This window comes from Gossypium raimondii, chromosome 11 (assembly GCF_025698545.1).
Source record: "Gossypium raimondii isolate GPD5lz chromosome 11, ASM2569854v1, whole genome shotgun sequence".
Classification (NCBI taxonomy): Eukaryota; Viridiplantae; Streptophyta; class Magnoliopsida; order Malvales; family Malvaceae; genus Gossypium; species Gossypium raimondii.
Window position 1 is genome coordinate 24984032 of NC_068575.1, and position 19818 is coordinate 25003849.

Below are 19818 nucleotides of genomic sequence, written 5' to 3' on the forward strand. Positions count from 1 at the left end.
TACATTTTTCTTTTCTTATAGAAAAGGAAAGAAGAGAGATTAGAGTATGTGGTTTAAAATTCAACTTTTCCACTTTCCATCCAAGCAATCACTGTTGCCAGCTGTGTACCTTCTTTTGTTTTATAAAATTAGAAGCATTTATTTTGAGGTCAAATTTTACCAAATAAAAATAAAAATAATAAGAAATCACAGTGGAGTGTGGACCCAAACTTGAATTAAGGGCAAAAACGAGGTCAATTGTCTCCTGGGGACCCCATCCTTCACATGCATTCCCAGATGCCATGTTTCTAACACCATACCACATGCCCCCTATTCTTTATTATTTTATTTTATATATAATTAAAACTTCCACTTTTTCCTTTTCTTTTACTTTGGATCATGCAATAATTTCCAATTATTATTACAATTATAGATTAAAGTCATTAAGCAAAGGGCTTATACCTATCAATTAAGTTGTAACACCACCACAAACCACTCCCATTCAAAAAAAGGTTGGTTTTTCCCCAAGCTTAAATAGATTAGTGTGAAGTTTTCTTACAGATAACGCATATTCACGGTACAATCATAAAAGATTGAATTTTAGGTTAAATCAAATTTACTAGTTTTATTTTTATTGAAACTAAGCATCTATTATCGACGTCGATGATTCACCTTTTTGTTATGAGGATTTTTTAGAGAGATAAATAATTGATTTTGAAATGCATTTCATTTTATGATTATGAAATTCTATTTTCATAAATAGAAATAGTGATTAATTTTTTTATTATGAGTGTTTTTTAAAAAGAAAATAACTAGTTATAAAATATGCTCTATTCTTCTCGTGAATAAAGATCAAACCTTTTGTTAGCAATCATCACACCGCATTTTATGATGAATTTTTAATTTAGTGACATAAATTTTTATTTTTGAAAAGTGAAAATAATATATAAATTTAGCATTTTTCATAAAAAGAATTCATTTTGAATCTAAACTTTTGTTTTCTTTATTATTTAAAACGTAGGTAGTTTTAAAACATTTATTTATAACGCCATCTTAAAGCTTTTATAATTTACTATACAAAATAAAGGGTAAGATATCATTAAAGGCCCTTTTTTTTAAATTTATCGAAATGGACCCAGTATTTTATTATTTTTTGGAATGGGCCATTTTCTCCGAAAACGCGTCCCCGTCAGCGCGATGTCAGGGGACGTGTTAGCAAAACGCGTCCCTGGGGGCGCGCTTTGCTTGCCTGGACACAAAGCGCGCCCCCGGGGCCGCATTTTGTTGCCACATAGCGCGCCCCTGGGGACGCGTTTTCCCCGCGCGTGAACAGTGCAATGGTCATTTTTTTTTACCATTGCCCCCCAACGGTAAAAAAAAACCTATAAAACCCCCCACCCTTTCATTTTTTTTACAAACTAATCATCTCTCAATTATTTTCTCAATTTTCTCTCAAATTGTTCTCAATTTGCTCTCAATTTCCTTCCAAATTTCTGTCAAATCCATATTTAATTTTATTTTGCTCTCAATTTCCTCTTAAATTTCTCTTAAATCCCTATTTTTAATTATTTAAAAAATTTTAATTTTTTTAATTTTTTTAAATCGTAAAAATTTGTACGAATTTAGCAATGGCCGGAGAATTGATTCGTCTTGATAATCAGTACATATCCGTCGAACAAATGAAAATGGTAAGTGTTAAATTTATTTTTTAAATATTATTTAAGATTTTTTTTATTTATGCATTTTTAGATAATTATTAATTTATTATTTATTATAAAAGTCTGTAGATCTGATATTGGAATGCTATATCCGGAATATGCATGGTCCTCCATCACCGTTGGTAGAGAATTACCTGCGGGAAGCGGGTTTTTGGCACGTGGCGACAGTAGGCCGAGGATGCAAGTTGAACCCGAAACTTATCAGTACATTGATCGAGAGGTGGAAACCCGAGACGCACACATTCCATCTTCCATGTGAAGAGTGCACTATCACTTTAGAAGATGTAAATCTGCAATTGGGATTGGGGGTGGACGGGTACCCAATCACCGGGTCTGTTCAATTTGGCGATTGGGGAGCGGTGTGCTACGAGCTTTTGGGCGTTATTCCGGAGAAAATTAACGGAGGTCGGATCGAGATAGACTGGCTACGAGACACATTCCTGGAGTCGAATGATGATTCAACTGAAGTAGAAATAATTCGATATGCTCGGGCATACATTCTTCAGATAATTGGAGGTTATCTAATGCCGGACTTGTCACAGAACCTCGTACATCTAAGATGGCTGCTGAAACTCGTTGATTTTAGAACAGCTGGTGAATTGAGTTGGGGGTCTGCGTCTTGGCAACATTATATCGGAGATGTGCGGGGCGACGCGACCGAGTAAAGCGAAAATCGGAGGTTGCCTGTCACTACTGCAGTCATGGGCACGATTTCGCTTTTCATTTCTACGTCCTCGAGTGGACCACCCATATACATTCCCACTCATAACGAGGTAAATTTTATATTAGATTTTTTACAATTATTATGTAGATTTTTAAAAATAATAGTATGCTAAAAAAAATTTTAATTAGGTGGAACCATCCGGCAAGTTATGTTCAATTACCTACCTCTCTTGAAGATATACGGCTTCTATTAGACCAACAGTCGGAAGCACATGCAAGTATAAAATAAAATTTATATTTTCATCATGAGCTAGTCGATTGGTATTTAGTGTTTAGTATTATGTATATAACTAATATTTCTATCATGTTCATATAGTTTCAATGGACACTATACAAGGATTCGGCAATTAGGGCAGTAATTCCGGATGTGTTCTTACAAAATTCAAACGCTTGGCACGCGAAAGTCGCGTTGATCAGCTATGTGACCATGGAGATGCACTAGTCAGACAGAGTGTTACGGCAATTTGGATGTAGACAACCGATTCCCATGGCACCTGAGGTGTTTGATGATCACCACAAAATCGACCTACGGCAACTGCATACGGATTGGCCAAGATTTTGGTCTCACTACATCGAAATGTGGAAAGATCGGTATGAGTATATACCTACTATGGAACCGATCATCGTTTCGGAGTTAGCGTCCGTGCCGAAATACATGTCATGGTTTAGGATCTATGGCAAGTCGTATTTACTGTCGGCAGAGGAGAGGCAGCGGCAATTGCGTGTCTAAAGGGAACGACGTGGGCCTTTAAATCCAAAACAAAGGGACGACGACCCAGGCCCATCAACGAGGCCCAGAAATTTACCTGGACCATCATCAGCGCCCATAACTTCTTCAGGCTCAGCACCGACACATTTACCTGACCCAGCAATTCAATCGACGATACCTATGGCGCAACCTTTTCAGATGATGTCAGGTGCGTATCCTAGCCCCTTAATGTATCCTAACCCTTATATGTTTCCTTTTTCGAGTCTCATGGCAGGTTGGAGTCAATGGCCCGATTCATCTCCATTTTCTGTTATACCGAGTGGACCGCCGATGTATAGGCCAACGTCACACGAGGGATCGCAAGAGGGGCCGTCGGGGAGGTCTTCTTTTTACCAATCCCCATCACCGTATGGGTTTCAAACACCGTCGCCGTTGGTGATGCAAACACCTCCACATTCACTATTTTATCAATGTGGCTCATCGTCCCAACACCGACAACCGGAGGAACCAGAATCCCCGCCAGAGCAATCACAACCACTACCGGAAGCTAGACAAAGGAGGAATCCAGCGCGTAACCGTCGACGGCCGCCATGTGGCACTAAATCCAGCGGGCACGGAGATTGATTTGTATTTTAATATATTTGTACAAACATTTTGAATATTTTGATATTATTTGATGTAATAAAATAGAAATTTATTTGAGGTATTACTTAAAAACCCTAAACTAATTTATTAAAAATTTATAAATTTATAATTTATAATTTAATTGACAAACCCTAAAAGAACCCTAACCCTAACCCTTAACTTAAAAACTCTAACCCTTAATTTAAAAACCCTAAACTAATTTATTAAAAATTAAAAATTTATAATTTATAATTAAATTTTGATATTAATTGACAAACCCTAACAAAAACCCTAACACTTTAACTTAAAAACCCTAAACCCTTAACTTAAAAACCTTAACCCTTAACTTAAAAACCCTAACAAACAACTTAAAAACCATAAACCCTTAACTTAAAAACCCTAACCCTTAACTTAAAAACCTTAACCCTTAATTTAAAAACCCTAACCCTTAACTTAAAACCCTAACCCTAAACCCAACCCTAATATGATATAATTTGATAAATTTACTAACAACTAATACAATTAACAATTAATAATTTTACTAACAAACTATAGCGTTTTTACAAAATGTTTCGATTGGTACAAAAAAATATAATTTTACTAACAAACTCTTGCGTTTTTACAAAATGTTTTGATTGGTACAAAAAAATATAATTTGTTTACAATGACATTTAACTATTGCGATTTGGGCATGATCGACTTGTATGACCCGAATTCCTACACCATCCACACAACTTCTGTTGCCTGGCTGTTTCTCGGATATCCATATTGTTACGTATTCTAGTTGAGCAAGGTCGACCCTTTAGTTTGCGATACAATTCTTTATCCGGTAACAGCTTAAAAGGAGCAAGAGATACGGGTGGCCACTTACGTTCATCTGAAATCGGTGGGAAAACGTGTCTCCAGACGTTGTACATGTTTTCTAATTTATACACTTCATCCACATAGCTCATCGGATCCAAACGGAGATTCTGACAAGCGCAATAACATGAGCGCATGAATAACGAAGTGCATCAAACATCCCACAGTCGCAAGTCCTATTTCGTAAATGTACACGATATTGCCTGCCAACAACACCTTGGTGCGGTCTGTCAAACTCTGTCACACAAAATCATAAATTGTCTCGATCGTGACACACTATGTACATGGTGTTTGCTCGCGCCTTGGCCTTGTTAATTTCTTGTACTACCTTACTGCACCATACATGGCCTCCCTGCATCTGGCCTGCATAACTCGCTACTTGCTTTAGAAATAACGCCGCCAAACGAAAATATGTCTCTCGCACAACCGATGTTATTGGTAGATGGCGCGTTAGAACAGAATTTATGCATTCAGCCAGGTTTGAGGTCATCTGACCATATCGTAGGCCGCCGTCGTATGCTTGTGCCCACTGTTCGAAACGTATGTTACAAAGGTAGTCCGCCCCTTCTCTATTAATTGAACGTAAAATTACCAACATCTCGTGAAAATGGTCTTTATTTATTTCATACCCTGCTGATATAAGTTCATAGCGAATATTACATACCACTTCTTCATTTACAACTAATTCAAATTGACAAACGAAATAACACAGATAGAGACTAAATACCCATGTTGGTCACTTGTCGACATTCGCTCTTAGATGGACATTGTCTGTAGTAGTTTGAAGCAACGTGCCTTAGGCAATATCGATGGTGTGTGTGCTGTCATAAGCTTCCCTATCAATCAAATGCAGCTAGTATACCTGTACCCCGATCTAAAATAACACAGATATCAGGTTGGGGGCACACATGCCTCCTTGACCTAGATAGGAAGAAATCCCAATCATCAGATGACTCCCCCGGTGTTATTGTAAACGTAATTGGAAGAATTCTCCTACCACAATCCTGTGCCACTGCAAGCAATAGCCGATGAGTATACCTACCAAATATAAAAGTACCGTCAATTTGTACTAATGGCTTGCAGTATGGAAATGTGTCTCGGCATTGCTTAAAGGTCTAAAACAGGCGTTTGAACACTTGGCATCCATGTAGCAATCGGCCGTTGTAGTACGCATGTTCCGTTTCAAGGTCTGTGATGGCACTTAAGACGTATCTCTCTAGTACTTGACACCACTGTCATATTTCATTATATGAGGCATCCCATCCACTATGCATCTTCTCCAACACCTTCTGCTTAGCTATCCAAGCCTTGCGGTAAGAGGGCGTGTACCTCATTTGGCTACGAATATTGGCAATTAACACCGACACTAAAGTCTTGGGATCTGCTTTCACCGTGGACAGTATCAAGCTAGCTAACATAGCTGAATCCATCTTGGGATGATCTTGTGAAACATCTATAAACGGAGTACATTAAATAATGCAACATTACATAATAATAGTATTATTCAGAAACCGTCAATACTGTACCTGCAGCACATGTATGTGGACCTTTGTACTTTTTTATCTCCCACAACCCTGTCCTTTTCCTCAACGAGGCGTAGATTTTCCATAAACATGTGCTATCTTACACGGCACACTTCGCCTCAAACTTATCAGATTTGGATTTAATGACGTGTTAGTTAACGCCGTTTTTGATGCTATGTTGTTTTAAAGCACCAATAAAACTATCCTTGTTGGAAAACTGATTACCAACTTCAAATTCACCCAAATCTAGCCCCGAACTTATACGATCACGTAACTGGTGTGGTAGATGTGGAAACTCCAATGCATCATCTGTAGATAGATCGGCATTATGCATGTAGGCTGGAGGTGAGTATGCTCTGAATCGTGGATTTTCTTCTTCATCTGAACTCCTTTCAGCATCTTCAGGTTCTGTTAGAATAGGCTCCGGTTCAGAAAATAAGCCAACTTCTGCACCATCGGGCCCGTGCTCTCGAGGTGGATCCACATCGGAGTCATCTTCTAACCCACCATTATTTGCAGCGTATGAGGTCCCCTCGCCGGTGGACATCGTAGGGAGTACATCATCCCTTCTTTTGGGCATTTCATAACGTCCCCAATTGGATGTAGATTGCCAACCACTAGAACTTGATGTCGTTCTCCAGTACGTATTTCCAGCATCAAACATCGAGCCACCGACGTACATGTTCCATCCACTAACAGAGTGTCTTGCAGGGGATGTGCACTCCACACCGCTACCAAACATGGGCTGTTCCGTGTTTTGTAACCCGCTAATCGAGTGTCGGCCAGGGGTCGTGTATACATCTCGAACACCGGTCGCAAGTACATTATTTGGCGATGTAAATTGTATATATAACTCAATATAAGGTGCTCCATTAGCAAGATGAGTCTGCACCATTGCCTCCAAGCTACGAGCACCTTTTATGTCGAACGAGTCATATGTCACCGGATCAACAGAATAACAAAATCGATACGTAATAGATAGAACTTTCATTGGCGTCGTTCCAAAAATTTTACGCCTAATTATTTTACGAAGTTCTTCAAATCTATGTTCTGGTTAAAAACCAGTCGCACCGTATTCTCTGAAAAAAAACAACACCGTTCTCGGTGTGGCAAACCTCACCATCATAGTAAATAACAACACTAATACGTTCACTCATATTTAATTTCTAACCTTCTTAGCCTCTCTAAATTTTTTTGCTTTGTAACTTATGCAATCTGAGAACATTTTTTGCCTCATTTATAGCCTCACCCCAAACATGCTACTGTAGCAAAAGCGCGTCCATGACGGCGCGATTTCATAAATTCTTCTGATAAATCTGATAAAACATCCTGCTTGAAGCGTTTTTTATACTATTCGCTTAGAAACGTCAACTCAAAATTATTTTTTCAGGACCAACTGTAGCAAAAGCGCGTCCACGTGGGCGCGATTTCAGAAATTCTTCTAATAAAGCATCCTGCTTTGATTTTATCTTAAAAACCCAAAAACACGAAACCTAATATAATTTTTAAAAAATTATAATTAATTTAATTAAGAAACCCTAAACCCTAATCCCTTATTTGTTTAATTTTTTCTCTAAAACCCTAAAAACCTTAAACCTTAATCCTAAAAACTCAACCTAAATCTGGAGAAACGACAAAAACCCATCCCCAGGGGCGCACTTACGAGGACGCGCTTTGATGCCACGTAGGCAAAGCGCGCCCCCAGGGACGCATTTTGCTGACACGTCCCTTGACATCGCGCTGACGGGGACGCGTTTTCGGGGAAAATTACCCATTCCGGTAAATAATAAAATATCAGGACCATTTCGGTAAACTAAAAAAAAAAGGGACTTTTTTTTGATATTTTGCCCCAAAATAAAAATAAATGGCAAAGCAACACAAAAAGAGGAGGCTAATTGCTCCACCGACAGTATATTAGCACATGTGGTGTGAGGAGGCAGAGTAGAAGCCAATCAAGCATGAAAATTACTTGATGTGGGTGCCGTCCCCACTAAAAGTTACTTTTGTTTTCAATTTCACATTTATGATCCCCTAAAACATAAGATTTTTGGTTTTGTCGGCTAAGGTGTGATTGTGGTGGTTTTAGGACCAGTTGAGATGAGATGATCTCAATACCAAATCTCCTTTTATTAATTTTACATTTCTGATTGTGTTTCCATTTCAACTTTTCTGACATTAATGAGGACAGGGAACATTTATGTTCCAAAAGCATTCAAAATGCTGTGAGCTGTAATTTTGATTTTTCTTTAGCATTTATGTGACAGGCAATTCTGGTTCCCCCCCCCCAACAATTTATACCCTTAAAAGCTTAAAAGAGATCATGGCTATTTCTGTGTGTCAATTATATGATTTCTCTCATTAAAGTATTAAAACTAAAAGAAAAACAATAAATCTTAAGTTGTTAAAATTGGAAACTTTAAAAAATGATGATTTTTTTTAGAAAACAATTCAAACGGTGTTGTTGTCAATTTCCTTTTGCATGAAATTATAATTTTCATCCTCCACTTTATGAAAATTTTTAAAAATATTTTTAAATTTAAAAAATATTTTTATTTTAATTTACCAAAATTTGATGATCGAATTTTATTAAAATTAAGAAATTAATCTAATTACATCATAAATTATTTATATGCAACAAAATAAATTATCAATTCAAGTTTGTGTATTTATCATTTTTAGCAAAGAGGATCAACTTTTGATTAATTTGTCAAAAAGTATCTAGTTAGTATTTGAGGATTTTTTTCTGACCTAGTTGGTACCTAAACTTGTATTTCGTCACTTAAATTGGTATGTTCGCACTAATACCATAAGTTTGTGTTGATGTGACACTAATGGTAAATATGATGGTGACACATGGTAACATATCAGTATGACGCATGATGAACATAATTTAAAATTTTTTTAAAAATATATAAATTAATAAAAATAAAACTTTTTTTGCATTAAGGATAAACCTAGACAAATTATTGTCCAAATTCAAATGTACTTGAACAACCATTTATCTATATTCATTTTGACGTACTTTTAGTAAGTTTATATGTTTTTAACTTTTTTTTATAAAATATTTGTTTATTATTATTTTGAAATTTAAAATATATAAAATTTTAATAAAAGGGTTAATACGTAGTTTACCCCTTTAATTTACTAAAAAGTATCTAGTTAGTATTTGAGTTTTTTTTCTAACCTAGTTGGTACCTAAACTTGTATTTCATCACTCAAATTGGTATCTTCGCACTAACACCGTACCGTAAGTTTGTGTTGATGTGACACTAATGACAAATCTGATGGTGACACATGGCAATCTATCAGTATGACGCATGATGAACATAATTTTAAAAAAATTAAAAATATATAAATTAATAAAAATAAAACTTTTTTCTCATCAAGAATGAGCCTAGACAAATAGTTGTCCAAATTCAAATGTATTTGGACAAACATTTGTCTAAGTTCATTTTGATGTACTTTTAGTAAGTTTATATGTTTTTAATTTTATAAAATATTTGTTTATTATTATTTTGAAATTAAAATATATAAAATTTTAAAATGTATAAATTAATAAAATATATAAAAAATTTACATAAAAATGAACTTAGACAAATGGTTGTCCAATTTAAATACATATGGATAACTGTTTAGCCAAATTCATGGTAGATGTTCTTTTAGTTATTTTATATATTTATATATATTTATAAAATCTTAATTATTTTATTTTATATTATTTATTGTATTTTATATATATATTTTAAAATATTATAGGCTTTTTATATATTTTTAATGGTATATATTTTTATAAATTTACATTATATATATTTTTGAATAATAACTTAAAATTGATATTTTATAAGAAATAAAAATATATAATTTTACTAAAATTATATCTAGATTTATATGTATCTGGACAACTATTTATTCAGTTCATTCTTAACGTGAAAGCAAATATTTTATTAATTTATATATTTTAATTTTTAATTTTGACGACAACCATTTAAATGTATTTAGATTTTTAAAATTTTTAATTTATATCTACCATATGTCATGTTAAGAGATTACTATATGTCAGCATCGGATTGACCATCAATATCAAATTAACACAAACAAACTGAATATTCAAGTATTTACTAAATAATTTTTATTTTGAACAATTTCAGAGGTCAACCCTTGCATTAATTTTTAGAAATAAAGAATAGAATCCATTAATCAATAAAAATAAAAAATGTTCTTTGGTTTTTCTAAAAAATATTATTCTTTTGGTAATAATAAATACTAAACAAGAATTTAATTTTTGATCAAATAATTTATTAAGAAAATCCAAAATATCCTTAAAAAGAGAGAGAGAAAATCTCAGGAAAGGAAAAAACTCAAGAAAGAAAGGTTAAAAAAAAACACTTAGACCCCAGCTTCCAGATCTAAATTCTTTCCCCATAGCCAACAAAACACTCAACAGTCTTTTTTTTTCTTTTTTTCTTTTTGGGATTATTACTTTTCTCTATCTTTTAGAAGTGCTTCCCCTTCTGCTTGTTATCTCCTTCTTCGTTACGCGTCCTCATTTTCAACACTTTCATCACTACTTTCTCTCTCTAAAACTTTCCATTTTTCTTTTATTCTCGTTCTCTGAAATTGCGACCGAACCAGCCAGGTTTCCAAGCAGACTTGGCTTGCTTCTCAATCCAAAACCCATTTCCCTTTGTTTGTTCCTTTTCCCCCTTTTCGAGTATCTTATTACATTATTATAATATCACCGGAGGGTACTCTTTTGTGGTGGAGCTGCGATTTCTCTTGCTTGTTATGGGAAGTGAAAAGACCAATTTTGGATCTTTTCGAGGAAATTGGTGGTACTGAGACTTGACTTCATTCAGTACTGAAGAAGAGACCGAGGGTTTTCAGAGTTGGATTGTTTCTTATTGCTATAATCGGCTATGGACACTGGAGGCCGACTCATTGCTGGTTCTCACAACAGAAATGAATTTGTTTTGATAAACGCAGATGAAAATGCAAGAGTAAGATACTTGTAATGTAATCTAAAAAGAAAGAGCTTCAGTTTTTTTTTTTACGTCTTTTTTGTTATTTGAGGAATACCCACTTGCTAATTTTGCTGTTTCATGAAATGGGTTTTCGTATTTCTTTCTGTGTATTGGACGAAATTGCGAGTAATTTCATTTCTCTGATCAGGATTTCACTAGAAATGTAACATGTTTTTGAGGCTAAATTTACAAAATTTTATACCTTTTTGTTCCATTTTGAGCCTTAAACCCCCTGAATCTTTTGAGTTTCTTTGGGGTTTTGGGTTTTTCGTCATGGGAGTTTAAAAATAGAGTTGTCTGAGTGTTGCTTGGTTAATAGGCGTTTCCATTACATTTCGTTTTAGGTGAAGTTCGGTTTTTTTGGTTGTTAACTATATGATTTTTGATGTTTTTAGGTCTGGTTCAGATTTCTTTCTTGCTTTTAAGATTTGCTATTCCTTCATTTTAGATTCTGGGAATTTGGCACAAACTGGAAGAAAGCATATGATTCTGATTCTGCCGTACATATTGGTCTCGTTAAATTGTTGAATTCTTCCAAATCTTTTGGAATTTAAGACATGGATGATTTGAATTTTGTCATAATGCTGAACTAAGCTCTGCTTATTTTTTTTGGCAATATTGATTTAAATCTTCAATGATTTAGCTTATACAGTTTTTAATGTAGCGTTCAAGTTCCTTATGTATTTATGATTTAATAAGCTATTTGAACTTGCAAGTTGCAATGCTCTCATAAAGGAGGAAATAAGAACGGGAGCTGTTTTTGTGAACCACTGTGTTGATAACCAGAAAAATATTAACTAAGATGTGAAAAAATAAATTCCTTATGTCTGCAATTCTATTTTTGTTTGCAAAGTATTGCCTTCATCAAAACATATTAAGTTGAAATGAAAATGTTGGTAGTTCTAATTGGTAACTGGTCAAGGTTTGATGTAATTACAGGGTTAGCTTCTAGTACATTTAGGCATTTGTTAAATTCTGTGAGAAGTGTTCTCCTTCAGGACTGTGCAAATAGAACTTTCACCACTGCTTTAGTTTGCACTGGATTTGTTGTTCTGGCATTTCATAATCAGGTACTGATGGTACGCTCTTTGTGGTTGTTGTTCTTATCAGATAAAGTCTGTGAAAGAATTGAGTGGGCAAACGTGTCAGATCTGTGGGGATGAGATTGAGATTACAGTGGATGGGGAGCCCTTTGTTGCCTGCAACGAATGTGCTTTCCCTGTGTGCAGACCCTGCTATGAGTATGAGAGAAGAGAAGGAAACCAAGCTTGCCCGCAGTGCAAAACCAGATATAAACGAATCAAAGGTGAAAGTGTTATTGCAATGTATGAGCTACATTGGCATTCCAAATGACTTATGAGTGTCCCTAACTAGTGATGTGAATTGCAGGCAGTCCTAGGGTTGAAGGTGATGAGGAAGAAGATGACATAGATGACCTGGACAATGAGTTCGACTATGATGCTTTGGATCCTCAACAAGTTGCTGAGGCTATGCTCGGTGGGCACCTTAACACTGGCCGTGGTTTCCACCCTAATGGCTCTGGATTGCCTGCACATTCAGAAGTAGATTCTTCTCCTCCTAGCTCCCAAATTCCTCTCTTGACCTATGGTGAGGAGGTGAGTCTCCGTGCTCTTCTCCCTGTTTATATGTATTTGTAAGGGTTCCAAATTATGGATGCTCTGTGTTCTTAGTTCTTACACTGCTCTACACAAACAGTAGTTGCATTATAACAATATTTTTATTGTCTTAGCATTCGGAGATTTCTGCTGATCATCATGCTCTCATTGTACCCCCATTTATGGGTCATGGAAATAGAGTTCATCCAATGCCTTATACTGATCCAGCTGTACCTTGTAAGTCATTATCCTTCTGCTTGTTACCAATGTGAATTAATTCTCTCCAGTCTTGGACCTTAGTGTTTTCACTGCTGCAGTGCAACCAAGACCAATGGTTCCTAAGAAAGATATAGCAGTATATGGTTATGGAAGTGTTGCATGGAAGGACCGGATGGAGGAGTGGAAGAAACGGCAGAATGACAAACTTCAGGTGGTTAAGCACGAAGGGGGGAATGATGGTGGAAATGGAGAGGAGCTAGATGATGCTGATTTGCCAATGTAAGTGATTGGTTAAAGCGTATGATTTGATTTTTGTTACTACTGTTTGTAATCACTGACGGCATTTTAGGCAGATTTGTTTCTAAAATTCTGCACAATTGTACATTTTGCTTGTATCTATTATTGTTCTATTATCATTTAAAAAATTGTTTTTGTTTTCAGGATGGATGAAGGCAGGCAACCACTTTCAAGGAAGCTACCCATTCCTTCAAGCAAGATAAATCCTTACAGAATGATTATCATAATCCGTCTTGCAATTCTTGGCCTCTTTTTTCACTATCGACTTCTGCATCCAGTTAGGGATGCTTATGGCTTGTGGTTGACATCTGTAATATGTGAAATATGGTTTGCTGTTTCATGGATTCTGGATCAATTCCCAAAATGGTACCCTATAGAGCGTGAAACATACCTTGATCGGCTGTCTCTGAGGTTTGTAGCAGTGCCGGCAACTTACCATGTTTTATGTTTCTATATGAATATTTGACATGAATTCAGATTTCTGCCTCCATGCTTAATGTTCCTTCATGCTATTATGAATATGGTGCCACTTGCTAATTTGACCTTTATGCGCAGGTATGAGAAAGAAGGGAAATTATCAGAATTAGCTAGTATTGACGTTTTTGTGAGTACAGTGGATCCAATGAAAGAACCTCCACTAATCACTGCAAATACAGTTTTGTCCATCCTTGCTGTTGATTATCCTGTCGATAAAGTCACATGCTATGTATCAGATGATGGTGCTGCCATGCTCACATTTGAAGCTCTCTCTGAGACATCTGAATTTGCTAGGAAATGGGTTCCTTTCTGTAAAAAGTTCAATATTGAGCCCCGTGCTCCAGAGTGGTATTTTTCTCAAAAGATAGACTACCTAAAAAACAAAGTTCATCCAGCTTTTGTCAGGGAAAGGCGAGCAATGAAGGTATGATTTCTTGATGCATTTTAAGATGTATTCTATTTAAGTTATTTTATTTAAAGTTCTAAAAATCTTTGCAATTTCTAATCAATCTGAGGTTGAATTTAGGAATTATGATTTTTTCTTTTGATAACAATGATTAATTTATTTGAATATATTGTTTGATTGGACAGAGAGAATATGAAGAATTTAAAGTTAGAATAAATGGACTGGTATCCACAGCACAGAAGGTTCCCGAGGATGGTTGGACAATGCAGGATGGAACTCCATGGCCTGGAAACTGTGTACGTGACCATCCTGGCATGATTCAGGTGAGATAGTGTTGCATCTGACTTGCCTTATTATTATTATTATTATTATATTTTGAAGTGTTTGTTATGGAGAGCAATTGAAGCATTATGGAGGAACTTTACTGTAGAGAAAACACCACCTTTAGGATAGACACATTCTTGACGAAATGCATCATTCTTTGTTACCTTAACTATTTATTTAATTTGTTTCTTGTGGCCGTGCATGTGGGAGAGACTTGCTCATCAATAATTGGTTGGGAAAATAGGTTTATTTATTTTATTTGTGATAGTTGTTCATGATTTAAGACTTGATTAGTTTTTGGTGCCTCCTACAGCATGGCTGTTTGCTAATCCTACCTCATTTTTATTGAGTATTTTAGAATTTTTAGTTTTGAGATAGATTATTTGTTTGATATACTGTAATCCTGAGACAGCATTTGTATGGACTTTGAGCTCCTTGACCCTTGCTATTTTGATTTAGGGGTACTATGATATCTCATAAGTTAATTGATGTTCTTATTTGCAGCACTTGACTAAATTAGTTCCTGACAGGTTTTCCTAGGTCATAGTGGTGTGCGTGATGTGGAAGGAAATGAGTTACCTCATCTAGTTTATGTTTCTCGTGAGAAGAGGCCAGGGTTTGAACACCATAAAAAGGCGGGAGCCATGAATGCTCTGGTAAGGCACATGTTCTTTATTTTTCGTACTGTTTTGGCAGTTAAAACTTGGTTTCAAGCTTATGTACTTCATTGTTTATGTTGAAGATACGAGTCTCATCAGTCCTCTCAAATGCTCCTTATCTTCTGAACGTTGATTGCGATCACTATATTAATAATAGCAAAGCACTTAGAGAAGCAATGTGTTTCATGATGGACCCCACTTCAGGGAAGAAAGTCTGTTATGTGCAGTTTCCTCAAAGATTTGATGGAATTGATCGGCATGATAGATACTCAAACCGAAATGTTGTGTTCTTTGATGTAAGTTTATTTCATTTTCCCTATCAATTATCTGTTATTTTCTTTTATCTTTCAAAGCCTAATCTCTTAAATCTAAATCAGATCAACATGAAAGGATTAGATGGCATACAAGGACCTATTTATGTTGGAACAGGATGTGTTTTCAGAAGGCAAGCACTTTATGGTTTTGATGCACCTATTACCAAGAAGCCTCCTGGCAAGACCTGCAATTGTTTGCCAAAATGGTGCTGCTGCCTCTGCTGTTGTTCTAGACAGAACAATAAAACAAAGCAAAAGAAAGACAAGACGAAGAAGTCTAAGCAAAGGGAAGCTTCAAAGCAGATACACGCTCTTGAAAACATAGAAGAAGGAATTTCAGGTAAGGGTTCACTTACAGCCTTTTATTTATTTTAACACTCTAAACTGGAATTTATGTGTGTAACACTGTCAGAGTCAAACACTTTGAAGTCATCTGAAGCTTCACAAGTTAAATTGGAGAAGAAGTTTGGTCAGTCTCCTGTGTTTGTGGCTTCCACTCTTCTGGAGGATGGTGGAATTCCTCAAAATGCGAGCCCTGCATCATTACTTAGCGAAGCAATCCAAGTCATAAGTTGTGGTTATGAAGATAAAACAGAATGGGGAAAGGAAGTAAGTAAACCAAAATCAATCTGAATACTAATATAGGCACGTTATAATTTGTTAATATCTCATGATCATCCAATTTTCAACTTGCAAATCAGGTTGGCTGGATTTATGGTTCTGTTACTGAGGATATCCTAACAGGATTCAAGATGCACTGTCATGGCTGGCGATCTGTGTACTGCATACCTAAGAGACCTGCTTTTAAGGGTTCGGCTCCTATTAATCTCTCAGATCGTCTTCACCAAGTTCTTCGTTGGGCTCTTGGATCTGTCGAAATTTTCTTGAGCAGACATTGTCCCATTTGGTATGGATATGGGGGTGGATTGAAATGGTTGGAACGATTTTCATACATAAACTCAGTTGTATATCCATGGACCTCAATTCCATTGCTTGTTTACTGTACCCTTCCAGCTATCTGTCTCCTTACTGGGAAGTTTATTGTTCCTGAGGTAAGAACTAATGGTCTTGCTTTATGCTCTATTCTAGCATTTAATCTAGCTTTCAGAGTGAACTTTATTCCTGTTGACTCATTTTGAATTGATATCACAACAGTGAGATCTGTTTGAAAGTTGAAACCTGAAATGTCTGTATGTCCATGCCAGAACCGTAATTGAAGCTGTAGATGAGTTGAGTTACCAATTGGTCAACCTTATAATTATATCGTGATTTAGATGATTTTGAACTATATCTTTCCAGTGGTTTATTTTTCATATGAATTTCACTTTTTCTTTAGTAATGTTTAACTTTGTAGCCTCAGGAAAGAGAATCATGTTGCTTAAACGTTAGTTTCTTTGTTGATGGTGGATTATGGTGCACCCCAAGTCATACTCTGTTGATTTTTAGTTTCCTATTGACTAGGACCTTGTCTAACATGGAATTCCTTGATTTCATTTGCAGATTAGTAATTATGCCAGTCTAATATTCATGGCACTCTTCATATCAATTGCTGCAACTGGTATTCTTGAGATGCAGTGGGGTGGCGTTGGAATTGATGACTGGTGGAGGAATGAGCAGTTCTGGGTGATTGGAGGTGTATCATCACATCTTTTTGCCCTCTTTCAAGGTTTACTAAAGGTTCTGGCTGGTGTCAGTACAAGCTTCACTGTAACCTCTAAAGCAGCAGATGACGGTGAATTTTCCGAGCTTTACCTCTTCAAGTGGACATCCTTGCTCATCCCTCCTACCACGTTATTGGTCATAAACATTATTGGTGTCGTGGTTGGAATCTCAGATGCCATCAATAATGGGTATGATTCTTGGGGCCCATTGTTTGGGCGACTATTCTTCGCCTTTTGGGTTATTATCCACCTTTACCCCTTCCTCAAGGGTTTGCTTGGGAAACAAGACCGGATGCCAACCATTATTCTGGTATGGTCTATTCTGCTGGCCTCAATCTTGACTCTCATGTGGGTACGAATAAACCCATTTGTGTCAAAAGATGGACCTGTACTAGAGGTTTGCGGGCTGAATTGTGATGACTAGGAGATTAGAGAGAATAAAGAAGCAGCAGCATTGGCTCTGGAGTTATAATCTCATTTGCCATGGTGGTTGAGTTGGGAGTTGCTTAAGGGATTTGTGGTATCCTGAGCTGAATGCATTGCTTCTTTAGGTTATGTTGCATGGAGTATTCATAATGGGCAAAGCAGCAAATTTTGGGTAGGTGGCTTGGCTTGTGTAGATATAATTATAGGGGGTGGGGGATGTCACCTTTGTTATTTGGTTTTTTTACAGAGTTCTTTTTCTATTAATTCTTTTATTATATTTTCATTGTTTTAAGTTCCTTTGGGTTCCTGTGTATTTTTGGGGGTATGTATTCCTTAAGTTTGAAGGTATTTATTAATTCCTTGCCAATGTGGGGAGGGGATTGGATATAGGCCGTCTCAAAATTTATTACCATTTATCTTCTATTCTATTCTATTCTGGACTCTGGAGTTGGTCCAATGTACACGTTTATAAATTGAAAGTTATGAATGTTACATGACAATTTGTTCCTCATCTACCAATACATATAATGTATTTGTTTCGTGGTAATAGTTCATGTTTTATTTGTCTGTATACAACACATTCTGCTTAGGTCTTGTAACGTGTTTTTTCATGGTAATAATAATCGGTCAGATTGATTTATGGGTAGATATAGAATAGAGGATAGTTACGGTGGGAGTTCTCACGAGTAACATTAAGATACGAAGCCAACAATAAATTTGTGGATATGTATTTCTAGATCGACAGGCAAATTGTTGTAAATCCATCGACGTGACTTTTCAATCAACCTGGCGCTTTTTTTTTTTAATCATTCATAATTCTTTTAAAATTTACTGCACAGTTGGTGGAATGATGAATATTCCTTTTAATATTTTAATGCATTTCCCGCATTAATTTAATATTAAAAAATAATATTTTCTATAAAATAATAATTTAATATCAATATTTAAATAAGATTTTATATTAAATTATATTAAAGTATTTAAAATATTTTATTTTCATTTTTTTTGAAATGTGGAAACAATATTTTATATTAAATTATATTAAAAGATTTTTTTTTATTTTCTCCTTCATCTTCGTTGGTCCCTCTCTTTCCCCAAGTTCATCTTCATCTTTCTCTCCAACGTTTTTCCAGAATCTAATAGATCGTCGTTGTTGCTACTGTCTTCCGCCATCATCAGTTACCAGCATGAATTTATCTAAATTTTACATTGAATGTCATTTTTCATATCAATGCCGAAAAATGTATCAATAATATTTTGTAGGTATCGATACCTTTTGCAAATCATCGATAAAAATATGTTTACTCAAATTCCTTCGAAGTCACTAAGCTATTTTGGTATCAATACTGAAAAAGGTATCAATAATTTTTCTTGAGACATCGATAGTTTTTGCAAAGTATCAATAAAAATGTATTTGATCAAATTCTTTCGAAGTTAGAATGTGATTTTGATATCGATACTTTTATAAAAAAGAATGCTCTTCGAAAGATAACCATCAATCAGCTCCAGCATCTAGCAAATCAAAAAAAAAAAAAAAAAAAACCTCCGACGATTATATTTTGTTTCCAACGTCTATATAGGGTTAGAAACAATTGGTATAAATATACTTCAAAAACACTCTAAGAAGCAAGAAATCAAGAAAAAAAAATTAAAGCTTTATTTTATTCATCTTTAACTTGTAAATATGTTGTTGAAAAATATGGAATGACTGATATGTGCTTAAGAAAGTGCTCACTTCCTTTACCACTGCAATAGACAATGACTTTCCATATTTAAGGACTGGTAATTTGTTGAACCATATTTTTGGGTTGACCTAAGATCGTGGAATATATCTAGCTTATCAATGAAGATCATATCACTTGGAGAAACATACTTGGAGAATTGGATCAGGTCGAGTCTATCTAATCCTTTGGATCGAGGTCACATTTGATTGCGGAAGCAACCTTGACTTAGTGCAACATTTCAAATTCATCATGTAATTATCATTCAAATCAAATCAATCATTATTTATATCCAAAGACATGAATTAAAGATATATAATATCTCATTTATCAAGTCTCAGGTTACATAAGTCAAAAAAGGAGTCAGGACTCGAATCCGAATTCAAATATCAAAATCCAATAGTGTGTCTCGAGATAGAACTTCTCTATTTAAGTATTTTTTTCTTTGATGATGATATGTCTTGAGATGTTACGGTACAAGTCCTCAGTCTAGGCTCTTCATGTCTCAAGATTGGTCTCGAGACACACTTTCCCTGTTTT

At 35.5% G+C, this 19818-nt stretch overlaps 1 protein-coding gene across 1 annotated transcript; it reads left to right on the forward strand.

Annotated features, from left to right (window-relative positions):
- Positions 1–10557: 10557 nt before the first annotated feature.
- Positions 10558–18104, forward strand: LOC105785384 (cellulose synthase A catalytic subunit 2 [UDP-forming]). The gene is made up of 14 exons (XM_012611459.2): positions 10558–11134; positions 12269–12464; positions 12548–12774; positions 12909–13011; positions 13092–13272; positions 13435–13701; positions 13846–14191; positions 14359–14496; positions 15028–15153; positions 15240–15452; positions 15534–15810; positions 15883–16079; positions 16172–16522; positions 16971–18104. The coding sequence occupies exons 1-14, from the start codon at positions 11054–11056 to the stop codon at positions 17553–17555; spliced, it is 3288 nt and encodes a 1095-aa protein (XP_012466913.1). The 5' UTR covers positions 10558–11053; the 3' UTR covers positions 17556–18104.
- Positions 18105–19818: the final 1714 nt, after the last annotated feature.